Source organism: Ceratotherium simum, chromosome 12 (assembly GCF_057802395.1).
Source record: "Ceratotherium simum simum isolate JZ-2026a chromosome 12, ASM5780239v1, whole genome shotgun sequence".
NCBI lineage: Eukaryota > Metazoa > Chordata > Mammalia > Perissodactyla > Rhinocerotidae > Ceratotherium > Ceratotherium simum.
In genome coordinates, this window is record NC_141911.1 from 12,560,953 (window position 1) to 12,574,976 (window position 14,024).

Consider the following 14,024-nt stretch of genomic DNA (forward strand, 5'->3'; position numbering starts at 1 on the left):
GGAGAGTTCTCTCTTTCCTCTGTTACATACACTGAGGAGTTGGTTCCCTAAATCCAACCATGGATTGTGCCAGGTCAGAGGTGAGTGAGCATTTGGTAAATCTTGGACTAATTCTCCTTCTCTGATGTTGCTCAGGCATGGGCCTGCTAGAGTTTCAGTTATGAGTTTCTGTGACTCTATTTTCTCAGCTCTGAAAGATTACGGGGGATTAATCCCTATTACCTAGAGGTTCACAACCCAGCTCTCCAACCTCTTGCCACATGCAATATCAGAATCAGGTAAGTGTATTATGGGGAGACAGTACATGTGCTTGAGATAAGCCTCTTTTTATTATGTCTTGTGTCCAAAATATAACATGATTATAGGAAATTATGCCTTTGAGAAATTTCAGATTAGCTGACCAGCGTCCCACACAGCTCTCAATTTAAGCAATTGTGACTTGGGGAAAAATGATTGTGAATTAGCGGCCCCTCAATGTCTAATTTGTCAATCTATCTGAACCTATGTAGTCACTAAGAGCATTGGGGATTTCTCTTTTTGTCAACAGAGGTTCTCTCACTGGGCCCAGCCTAAGGCTCAATTCCCATCCAGTATCAGCAAGTGCTCAGAGGAAACAATGGCGGGCAAGATTCAACATTTTTCAGAATTGCTTTCCTGGCCTGAAAGTTTAGTTCGTCTACTCTATATTGCTTCCTCAGCTCTGTGATGTCTTCAAAACGCGAGTTTCAAAATATAATTGGACTGAGGTGGCCTGGTGGCATAGTGGTTAAGTTCACATGCTCCACTTTGGCGGCCCGGGGTTCACAGGTTTGGATCCTGGGCATGGACCTACACATTGCTCATCAAGCCATGATGTGATGGCATCCTACATACAAAATAGAGGGAGATTGGCACAGATGTTAGCTCAGGGCCAATCTTCTTCACCAAAATATATACATATTATATATATATATATATAAAATTGGGGTTTTTTTCTAGGTTTTTTCCCAGAGGAAACATGATTGCAAAAATTTATATATCCTACATAGAATTGTAAGTATGTTCTTCATCCATGTTATAAGTAAAGTTACAAAGGAGTTGAGTGGCAAGTATTATTTTCCTATCTTTTCGGATTTTGAAGTAATTCTATCTAATTGTAAATCATGTCCCCAAGATGGTAAAGAGCAGTGGTGTGAAAAATTCAAACCTTCCGCTGTCAGACTCCTTCCTGTGTTCTCCATTATACCAAGATAAGTACTGTATCAGTCAGAGTTCAGTCACAAAAAGGAAAACCACACCACTGAGATAAACCATGCGTTACTAACAAGAGATGCAGCTATTGCTCCTGGGACTGGAGATCAAAGGGAAGAGGTGAAGTTATTGGAAATTACTCCTTTAGAGTAGGCCCCATGGATCCTACCTCTGAAAAGAGGGTTAGCCAACCTGGTCTTGGAACCTCAGAAATTTGGTGGAGGACTCAAAGACCTGAGACTCAGAACTCTCGGGGTAAGATGCTTGGTAGTTGTGCCAGTATGTCTGAGGCTGACAGTAATATCACTTCTGGGAGTTACTAAAAATATATATATTATGTAGCATATAATTATGATATATATAATATATAAATTATGATATATATAATATATGCATATGTAGCATATAATTATGATATATATAATATATAAATATATGATTATAATATTATATATATAGCAATAATGTGCAGACTGAAAGTTACTGTCTTTGCAAAGCTGAAAGCTGTTAATGAGGCAACCCTGACATGAACAGCAATCAAAAAATTTCCCAAGTTTCCAGTCTCCCTCTAGTTCTCCCAATCGGCAAAAATTAATAATGAGAGGAGTGGCAAAGAAGAAATGTGATTGGCAGGTTCCCATTCACTGTGTGACAAAGCAGAGTACAAAAGAGACGGATGTTTGAAATTGAGAGACAGCAAATTAAAAACACACACACACCATCCATGAGCTGTGATTTTTCTCAAGAAACATTAAGAGCTAATTCCATGAAAAATTGACCTCTAAAATTACTTAAAATAATGGAAAGTTGAAGTATGTAGAAATTAGCATATTTTGCTAATTGTTTAATGGCTAATGTTTATGATCCCAAATAATAAAAAACCTCAGGGATTTTTTGTCAATGATTATGATGCATGCTGTAACATTTCTACTGCCAGGAGACTAAACCTTTATACATGAAAAATTTCATAGGAATTGGGTTTCCCAAATTTTTTGCTTTTCTTTCTAAAACGCAGTTGGACTATTTTGCTCTTTTTCCTTAGGTGAAATTGGAACATTTTGCTCTTCTCCTTAACTGACTTTTTGAGTCTTATAAAAAGAAAAATTAACAAACATAATAATAAAACAAAAAATGGAATCAACCAAAATAGTAGCAGGTAGCCCTTCGCTTGCACATTTTCATTCTCTCTTCATTGAGGGGGTGGGCCACTGTCAACACTACCTCCGCTGCCTTTCACCAGGCAGTTGGGAGGGTCCCAGGCATAGTTGCAATGGCAGTGATGTCTATTGTTGCAGACTCCATTCCTATTGCAGGTCTCTAGTGAACGATTACTGTCCAAATGTGACATAGGGACACACTACCTTTGGATGCAGATACGTTCTGCACCACACTCTGTACCATCTTTCAATTCACCAATATCAGGTATGGTCATCCCAAAGTGGTAATCTGTACGCCAGCAGGTGATGCCATTGAGGTGAGTCCAATGCATAGTACAATGATCTCTCAGGAGGGAAATTTCTGTCCTGTTCTCACACTGAACCCTCTCATACAGGATATCTGAGATGTTACATTGTACACATGTAGAGCCATTGAAACTACAGTGACCAAAACGGTCACCTTGGGTGTTCACTTCCTTGTAGCAACTCTGATTTGCACTCTTGACCTCTTTGCCAAAAATTTTCTTGCACTGCTCATCATGGTTATTGCATCTCTTTTCATAGCAGTAGCCACTGCCCTTGCATGAGATCCCATCCCACATATACACATCTTCTGGACAATGATAGGACGTCCTGCCACACCACTTTGGAAGATCATTTTTGTTGTCCTCTTTTCTACACACTTTGCCTGATGGCATGAAGTTGCAGTCTTTGCAACAAAGACCAAAATCACAAGCAGTCTCGGGCCTCAGAGTGCAGTTTGACTGACAACATGGATCATTTCTACAAAATGTAAGGAGCTACAGTCACACCCTTCTCCTTCTTCAAACATACTGTCCCCACAGTGTGTCTGCATAAAGATGTTCCCTGTGCTTGGTGAAACATACAAACATTTTGTTTTTGCAACTCAGCATAACTGAAGTTGCTAAATCTAGTTGCCTCCATTTTTGATGCAAACATGCATATTTGATGCCCACATTTACAAGTGTTTTCATCATGCCTCATACCCCAACTATGACTGATCTCATATGACACAATAAATGCAAAATCAAACAAATTGTCATCCAAGAAACTATCAACTCCATAATAATAAAGATCATATGCTGTTCCAACAAAGGCTAAGCCAAGATAGATACGATATGCTTCCTTTACAAAAATATGTGCAACATTATAGGACAAGTGGGTGTTAAAGCTTGTTCTCTTTCGGGAGCAAATCCCCCCCAGAGACCATTTCTGATATCTGTTGGAATGTGGTTTCCTTCAGTCCAGATCTCAATTCTAATTAAAATTACATCAACATCCAGTGAATGAAAAAAGTTATCTATTTCATTGACAATCAATCATGCTTTATTCTGCACATTTGAGGTATTACTTTCGTGGTGAAGATATCAACTGTGGTGTACCACCACTGCCAGTTGAAGAAACCACTTGTGGGTCCACCAGCCTTCCTACCCACTTTACATCAAAGTAGAATTATTGCTCTCTTGAAACCTCAATTGTCATACTATTTCTTCATCTGTTAATCCACATCTCATGCATGGGAATTGTCTTTTCACTGTCCATCTTATGTGCCAGATGTTCAAATGTGGTAGAAAGTGTTTCAGGCTCGTCTTCATAAATGATATAATCTGTCTATAACATTCCTCAAAAGCCCCCAAAACAGGTGCTGAGGGCAACCAGGGATTCCGGGTGCTGCTCCACAAAACTGTGCTAGTACCAGTCATTCTGGGCAAAAGGCTAGTCCTCAAGGAGAGCACACTGATCTGTTTAGGCGAACACTGGGAGGTGTTTAGACAGCAAAGGTTATTGACTTTCACGTGGAGAACATGTCTCTGGCTCCCAAAATGCAGGCTGTAAGATAGCCAGCCTTGAGACTTCATGCCTTTGCCAGTGCCTGTTACCCACAAGGAAATCACCACTTCTGGGGGATCATGGAGTGAGGAGTGCCCAACTTAGGACCATCCAGAGAGGAACAGAAACACTGCTAGCCAGAGAAACAAAAGTGATCCTCACTTGCACCAGGGCCTCACCCACAGCTGTTATGGAGCCGCTATATGGAGCCATTGCTGAGAGCAAAATAGGACAGAGCAGGAAGCATCACTGTTCGGTCCCCTCCCTCTGAGATGGCTATATGCAGTGCTTATCTTAAAGATCTGTCCTCTGGCAGAGTCACACCATCAGAGCAGAAACACTAAAGGAAAAAATGTAAAGAAGGGCAGGGACAGAGGTGGGGGTTATGAGCAGGTCAAGGTAGAGGAAGAATAGAAGGGTACGGGTTCAAATGGGTTAGTGTTTGCCTCAAGACATGACTCAGTATATTGCATTGGATTTATTCATAAATAATGGTGAGGCAGAGTGAGACTGTGGGTCTACAAAAGAATGGTGATTGACCATAGGATGACATTTATTGAACCTAGATGAAGGACACATAGTGATCAATTATACTGTTTTCTAAGTATGTGAATATGTGTGAACATTTCCACAATAAATATATAAAACAAATGGGAAAACAAATGGAAAAGTGAACATATGTTTTGAGAGGGAATCTTTATTTACACATATTTACTTGGTATAAATATCAATATATAGTTTTTCCTTTCACCTTCAAATGGTAAATAATTTAGTCACATTACTCAGGAGATACATATTAAAAATACTCATATATTATTATTTTTTCTCATTGTCCTTAATATTTACATCCATGTAACAAATTATTACGGGTCCTATCTCCTTCCTGTGTTCCTCTTTCATTTAATTCTGTCAAACTGCAAGGGTCAAATTATCAATTGTCCTACACATGTACTAGTATGTACCATAATGTTCAATCAACAATAGACAACTGTGGTTTTGGAGGGGGGAGTATCACGAGTTGAGATGGATGTTACTCAAATATGCTTATATTTCATTACACCCTGAAGAATATTTTTCAAATCCTCTGGCCATATAAAATGGAGGGAAATCAAGTAACTGGGAGAGTAACAGCTGGAGGTGGGAGTACACTGAAGGCAAAATAAAATTTCTTCAGAAATGCTAAGGAAATCAATAAATCCCAAAAGGAGAGAGTCTAGTTTTGGGGAGTGCAACATTGTCTTACAGGGGCAAAGACATCTAAAGCTCTGCATTTTTATGATTGCAAGGTAACCAATTCCCAAGTTAGACCTTCAGATGCATTTATGTCATAAACAAAAATATGTATACATATCTTATTTGAAAAATACAAATACAAAAATATTTATCTCAATAATATAAATGTATTGTCACACATTTGTGAAAATGAGAATTCTGGTACTAGCACAATGCCTGTCTGTCAATACTGATTTGTTGCTTTCTTCCTTGAATAAAATATTAATAAAACTACATGATGTACAGATACTGTGCTACACACCTGGGAAACATAAGTTAAAAATACAGGCCCAGGGCCAGCCTGGTGGCATAGTGGTTAAGTTCATGCACTCCACTTCAGTGGCCTGGGGTTCATGGGTTTGGATCCTGGGTGAGGACCTACATACTGCTCATGCTGTGGTGGCATCCCACATACAAAGTACAGGAAGATTGGCACAGATGTTAGCTCAGGTCCAATCTTCCTCACCAAAGGAAAAAAAAAGAAAAAAAAAATACAGGCCTAAATAAGTTAATGATCTTGAGGACAAATGTGGACAGAGCAGTTAGGGCAAAGATACACATTAGAAATTTGTAAAATTGCATTCAATATTTTACACATAAAATGCCTATTTTTATTTATCTAGTGAATATCCACAGTCATCATCAGATCATTAAAGCACTGAGAGTGCTTAAAGTAATGACATCAAGAACCTTTGGACAAATTTAAAAATCACAGGAAAGTGAAGTCTGCTATGAGGGATGTAAAACACACTGATCAAATCCACTTCCCACAGTAGGAATATAAAAATGAAAGATACCTGATTCAGGACTTTTCTCCTAGACCCCATACATATTTTTGCTTAATTCTTTTTTCATTGATTCTATGTTCCTTGACCTCTTTTGTCTAGAATAATTTTCCTTTCACTTATGGAATCTTCCTTTCATGAAAAGCAACAACAGTTGCTCCTCTCTACTCATACTTCCTCATGGAAAGCTCCTTATTCCTACTTAATTCTACTAAACCTACCAGTCAACAATGTGAAGCCCAGCAGAGATTTCCATTCTGAGAATCCCCATATGCCATACAGACCAGATATCTAATTTCAATTTGCATTGAGTACCAAAGCCACTTCGAAGCCACTAAGCTAATAGCCATCTCATTAAACCACTATTTACCTTTCTTACTCTTATACCAACTCGTAAATTAATCCTGCACAAACCTCAAAGAATTGGACGTCTGATTTACTAATTTATTATCCACCAGTAAGTTTACCCACTTTCTATACTTGATGAGCATATAGTCAACCCATACAACACTCACTTTATTTTACCTTTACAATTCATGTTCAACACTATTTAGACAATGACATTGGGCCATTACCTTTAGTATCATATCACCACCCTCGACTGTCCTAAGTCTTAACATTAAAAATTAACTGCAACTATTATTCTTAATCAGAACTTACTCCTTAAATTTATAAAAGACTCAAATCCCTTTTCTTTGAATTTTTTTCCCACTTTTTAAGTTCCCTTTATTTTACCTTTTATCCCTATAGCCTAGTTCTAGACTCCATCAATTCAACCACTGTTGGCTAAAATCCTCAACCCAAACTAGATTAATCTTTTTTCCCTGCTTTTGCCACTCCTACAACAAACTACCAATGCTGCTGGGGAAATAAATCACAGAGTATGTTTAGGAGAATGAGTAAAAGGCGGAAACCCGGATGAGATAGCCTGATACTTCAGCCTAAAGAATGAAATCATGAACATATTGATTTCAGACACTTTATGCTTTTAATAATTTGAGCTTTGTTGTCCACATTGTTTCTTAACTTTCTGATTTTCTAACTTTCTTCATCGATACATAGAACCCTCAGCTGAAAATCTACATTGTCATTGTTTTTTAAAGTCATTAGTATTAAATTTCAATAATGTTAGTTTAAATTGTAAAATCAAGAATTCTTCATCTTGTCCACGTTTAATACAGGATCTAATATTTTTCTTAGTGTTTGCTTTGTGGTTGCATATGGTTGACAGGGGACTTGTTTTAGGCTCCACATTATCCTTATCATTGAAGTGGCAAGAGTACCTAGATTACATGGGTGCTTTTCCAGTACTAAAGAAAGGCATAGTTCACAAAATGCCAAGAGTCCATAGAATAAAATAAGATTACTAAATGAAATCTTTGAGGATAACCCCTCTAAATTGTGAGTAAAATCCTAATATACTGATTTTCTCTCCATGTATCTCTTGATATATATATTTGGTAATTATTATAGAATATGTATTGTGGTTGTGATAGAAAAGAGTTATTTGTCAATAATATAGCACTGAGTGAACATAACCAATATAAAACCATCTGAAATTATTCCTAAGACCTTAGCTTGCAAGCAGGTAATAGGAAAACAAACTCCCAAGGATAGTTGAGCCAGACTGCCTTTGCCCCCTTGGCATTATTTTATACAATGACTCCAGAGACTACACCTCCTGAGAGAGTAGAATATTTTGATCATGCCATAATATTACAGAGACTTCTAAGAAGACTGTTATACATCATCTTTATAAATTCTTTTTTTCTTCTCTCCACAGCTTCATCAAATTCATTGACCTCTGTTCCCTAGTACCTCTTTCCCGCCCAGTCCCATGTATAACCTAATTCAGTGTTTTCCAAGCTATGAGTAACAACTCATTAAAAACACAATTTGGTGCTCCCAAACAAGTAAAATAGTGTAGAATAGGAAATGACAGAGGGTATAGATCCTCCTCAAAATATGAACCCTTGTCAAAGTATTTGTGTCTGTGTTTGTGTGTCTGTATTCATACATACTAGTGCCTTCTTATTTACAGGTAAATTCTTGAATGACTTACTAGCAGAATAATTAATGGTTCCCATGGTCCTTTCTAGCTGTAGCCATATTCACAGATAGTTTGTGTTGCCCATCTCTTCGAACAAAGATTTTTATTTGAGACCTCACATGACAAAAAGACTTATCAATCCCCTTCCTTTTTGTCTCTCATTTGATTAATTTCTAGATCTAGCTGCTTAGCAACAAAATTCTCTCCATTCTACAGACCTAGGTAATTGGCTAAAGGTCTCCTCACTGTGACTTTACCATCTTCCTCAAACTTTACTTCTAATTACTCTTTAATATGAATAAATCTGACTATATTCTTTATCTCCATTATATGTACTCCCTCTATACAGTATAAACACTTTAACTTCAGTACTTTTGCTCATACTGTTGCCCTGGTCCCAGATTATTTTCCCAACATTGAACCATATTATGGAACACTTCAAGTTCCAGAAAAAAAGTTTGACCTTATTTAAACAATTTTATAAGGAATCTAGACATCAATAATCATCTGTAACTTTCTTCTTTCTTTCTAAAGTTAATGAATAATTCAAATACATTTCATATTGTCACATAAATATGCTTCATCTATTAGAGAGAACAAGTTTTACTCAAGCATAAAAGATGTATTAATTATTACTATAGCCTGAATGTTTTTGTTCCCTCCAAATTCATATATAGAAATCTTAACCACCAAAGTTGATGAAGTTAGTAGATGATGTCTTTAGGAGGTGATTAAGTCTTGAGGGTGGAGCCCTCATTAATGGGATCAGTGTTCTTATAAAAGAGATACCACAGAGCTCCCTAGTCCCTTCCACCATGTGAGGATGCAACAAGAATACTACCACCTGGAGGAGGGCCCTCACTCAACCGTGCAGACCCTGATATCTGATGTTCAACCTCTAGAATTTTGAGCGAAATATTCCTGCTGTTTATAAGCCATTTAGTCTGTGGTAATCTGTCTTGGCAGCATGAAGGGACTAAGACAGTTATTGTATGGATTTTGCATTGGTTCACCAGTAAATAGTTGAGAACTGTTTTATTATTTAGGACTATTTTAGCCAAAGAATTTATATTTGTCCATTGGGCACACTTTAGTGTGCCTCTGCATCAGACCTCCAGTGGGACTAGGTGTCCTGGTTTTATGACTGAAAGCATAATTAGATGAAGAAGCGTGAGTTGTTTAGTTAAATCAGTATTCATGATTAAGAATATCAGGAATGCTAATTTTAGACACGGTTCTAAGTTGACATTTTTTGGTGTCTCTTACAATATATTTATTCAGTCTCATAGTTACATATAATATAGAGCTGTATCCAATGATCTATGTTCCATTTGGGAATGAAACCTCATCCTTTGAGTATGTGGCTATGGACAATGTACTAGTTTTCTGATAGGATCTGACAAGATCAGAAGGTACCAATTGGAATCCATCACAGAAGTTGTCATGCCTAGAATTAGTTCTTTTTGGAAGAATTTCATATGGCAAACTTTACAGAGATTTTGAAGTATTGGATACTTTTTCACTAGCGATAGGAATAGACCTCTAGGCCATGGGTGATTTAGAATGTTTGAACTTTTTTGAATTTGTGGAACTAAGTGGAGTGAAGTAGACCTTGAAGTGTCTATTTAATGAGAATATTTTACATGCTCCCTTGAGTATTTTGATTATAAAATGAGGATTTTTTTAACCTAAAGAGAGTATTAAAGGTATTCTCCAGCGGGGAGAAACACAATGATATTATCTGAGGGGTGGGATAAGATTCAAATCATTAGCTTTTTGACAAGGGAAAGTTTTATTTCCATTAGAATATGTAACAGAAAAATAAAAATTAAAGGCTTTTAAGTCATTGAAGCAACAGATTAACATTTATTAGTATATATTGAAATGGTTCTTGTGGTAGGAATTCAGCACTTATTCTACCCTATTTCAATTGAGTTACAAAAATTGTACACAAGATAATATTTGGTTTCCAAACTTTCTTGGGTAAAATTTTCTCCATATTATGCTTGTAAAGTTTGAGTTAGTTTATTCTATCACTTGAGATTTCCTTTGTTGCATAAGTAGACATCAGAAGATTACTTGGATGAAATCTGAATATATAAGACAGATTGAGATAGCTGATATAATTTTAATTTGTGAAGTCAGTTTGATATCTTTTTAAAAATGAATCATTTTTATTAAGAAATCCTAATGAGCAACTGTCCTTATAACATTAATTGTGCTTGAATTACTAAGAGTTGTTTAGTTTTTATAATAGCAGAAGCATTTTCGTTAGTATAGACTTTAATTTAAATAATTGTTTGGAGTTGCTTTGGATACTTGTATCAAGAGTGAGTAGAATTAGTTGTGATTAACAGAATGTTTTTTAATGAAGTGTCTAGAAAACGCAGCATCTCCATGAAGAGTACACCTTGATTATGCTTGTGATACTAATCATAACCAAATAAAATCTTAATAGAGTTATCTTCAGTGTTGAATATCAGCCAAAGTAGAAGACATGCATCTAGTGTGAGCATTTACTAGACACTCTTGAGACTTGCATTTATTAAAAAGGAGAACTACTTTAGCAGAATTTGGACTTGTGTAACATTTAATGGTGATGTAGAAGTGAGAATTTTTTAGATAGTGAATGGCTAGCTGAAAAGTATTGGGTGCTATTTATATTTCAGTTGTAACTAGTTAAAAACAAGATGTTTAAATTAAACTGTGAGGTCAAAGAAATATTAAGGCAAGCCATGGTCTTGAATAAGCTTCTCTAAAACTTGACATTCTGTTTTAGGCACAGATAATGAAAAAGAAGAACATATTACAAATATCCAAAGTCAAGTGTTGTTGTAATATTGCTTAGGAAATTAAAAAGCTCATTCAGCATCTGGTACTAAGAAAGGAGTTTTGAGTCAATAAAATATTGAGACTACCAAACAGATATAATTATGTTAGTAGCCCAAGTTTACTAAAGTAAACAAAAAAATCTCACCTATCAATAATTACTTTAAATGTAAATGGATGAGGACTTTGGGGAAGATGGCAGCATAGGAGGATCCTGAACTTGCCTCCTCCCATGGACACAACAAACTTACAACTCCCTGTGGAAAAATTTCCTGTGCCTTGTGGAAAAATTTCCTCTGAGAGAGATCTGGAAACTGGATAAAAAGAACCTTCACAACAAGATACAACACAGAGAGGGATGGAAGAGGCAGAGATACAGCCCTGCTGAGGGAAAAAACCACACCCTAGCCATGGCACTTCATAGTCAGGAGCAATTTCAAAGGTACAGACCTTTACCTGGAGGATTGGGGGATTTGAGCTCCACATTAGGCACTCCAGCCTTTAGATCCAGCACAAGAGAGATGAGATCCCATAATACCTGGCTTTGAAAACCAATGGGGAATATGCCAGGGAAAACTGTAGAACTTCAGGGAAACAAAAACCTGCTCTTAAAAAGACCCCACACAGATTCAGTTAACCCAGAAACAAGCACAAAAGCACCAGATAGAAAAGTGCATAGTCCATTGGTAAAAGACACTCACTTACGAAGCTCAGAGTGCATCCTGGAGAGGTGAGAGTTTCCTGGGCCCACCTCCTAGAGACTGAAACACTGGTGGCAGCCATTATTCTAACCCAGTTCAGTTGTGCTATCACAGACACTGGCAGGTGCTATGGGAATCCTTCTTCTAGCCTGTTAGTACAGGAGTCTTTCCCACCCACTAGAGCACCCAAAGCAATTGAGTGCAGCCAGGCAGCCCCCCACCAAGGATTGGCTCCACCCACCAGTGAACCCACAGCAGACTTGCCCCACTGGGCCTTGGAAGCAACCACGCAGGAGATTTGCCTCACCTACCAATGTCTGAAACAATTGCATGGTATCACACCTGGGGCCTACCCCACCCATCAGTGCTTCCTGAGGCGGCTGTGCATTGCAGGGCTGAGTAGCAAGTTCTTGCCAGAGGTTTACCGCACCCAAATGCAAGATGGCAACAGCTGTGTGCAGCACAACTAGCCTCACCTGAAGCCTTCCCCACCCACCAATACATCTGGGGCAGCCGAGTGCCACAGGGCCATGCAGCCAGCCACACCAGGTGTCTGCAGCAGTTGTGTGCCCACAGGCCTAGCGACCAGCCACACTGGGGACCTGGCTCACCAGAAAAACTGCAGTAGTTGTGCACTACCAGACCTTACAGCCAGCCATGGCTTGGGCTTACCCTACTGAATAATGTGCCCATAGCAGCCACATGTGGCCAGACCTTACAACCAGCCAGCCTGGGGGCCTGCCCAGGCTACCCACATGCCCACAGCAATAGCTATCCCACCACAACAGAAGAGTACATGCAGCCCACAGAAGGGACACCCCTGGAGCATTTGGCATGGGTGATGAGAGGATAACACACTGCTGGGCCCCATAAGACATTTCCTACATAAGGCCATATTTCTAAGATTGGGAGAAGTAGCTGATCTACCTAATACATAGAAATAAACACAGAGAAGTAGGCAAAATGAGGAGACAAAGGAATTTTTTCCAAATAAAAGAATAGGACAAATCCTCAGAAGAAGAGCTAAATGAAAGAGAGATAAACAATCTACCTGATAAATACCAACTAATATTAATAACGATGCTTATTGAACTGGGGAGAAGAATAGATGAACACAGGGAGAACTTCAACAAAGAGTTAGAAAGTAAAAAAAAGAACCAATCAGAGCTGAAGAACACAGTAATGGAATAAAAAATTCACTACAGGAAATCAATAACAGAGTAGATAACACAGAATGGTGAATCAGTGATCAGGACAAAAGAGTAGAGGAAATCACCCAAGCTGAGCAGAAAAAAGAATTGAAAAGAATGGAAACAGTCTAAGGGATCCCTGGAACAACATCAAGTCCACTAACATTCACATTTAGGTGTCCTAGAAGGAGAAGAGAGAGACAAAGGGATAGATAACATATTTTAAGAAACAATAGTTGAAACCTTCTCTAACATGGGGAAGGAAACAGACATCCAGGTACAGAAAGCACAAAGAGTACCAAACAAGATGAACCCAAAGAGGCCCATACCGAGACACATTATAATTAAAATGTCAAGAATTAAAGATAGAGAGGCAATCCTAAAAGCTACAAGAAAAAGCAGCAAGTTACATAAAAAGAAAATTCCATGAGGCTATCAGCTGACTTTTCAGCAGAAACCAATCAGGGTGGAAGGGGGTAGAATGATATATTCAAAGTGCTGAAAGGAAAAAACCTACCACCAAGAATACTCTACCTGGAAAGGTTATCACTCAGAATGGAAGGAGAGATAAAGAGATTTCCATACAAGAAAAAACTAAAGGAGATCATAACCACTAAACTAGCCTTATAAGAAATGTTAAAGGGACTTATTTAAGTAGAAAAGAAAAGGCCACAAATAGGAATAAGAAAATTGTCAAAGAAAAAATATCACTGGTAAAGGCAAATATATAGGAAAGATAGTGGATCAATCACTTATAAAGCTACTATGAAGGTCAAAAGACAAAAGTACTAAAATCATCTATATGATAAGAGGTTAAGGGATACCCCAAAATAAAGCAGGTAAAATATATCAAAAACAAAATGGGAGGGGGGGCAGAGTAAAACTGTAGGGCTTTTAGTAAGAGGTCAAACTTAAGAGACCAGCAACTTAATATAGGGTTACTTTTTACCTAGATTATC

At 37.8% G+C, this 14,024-nt stretch overlaps 1 protein-coding gene across 1 annotated transcript in view; it reads right to left on the minus strand.

Annotated features, from left to right (window-relative positions):
• Positions 1 to 2,419: 2,419 nt before the first annotated feature.
• The window catches only part of LOC147915778 (disintegrin and metalloproteinase domain-containing protein 21-like), a 72,220-nt gene continuing 60,615 nt past the window's right edge, over positions 2,420 to 14,024 (minus strand). The window contains 2 exon segments of the mRNA XM_087437254.1: positions 2,420 to 3,177; positions 3,180 to 3,254. Coding sequence (XP_087293380.1) covers positions 2,420 to 3,177; positions 3,180 to 3,254 — 833 coding nt within the window.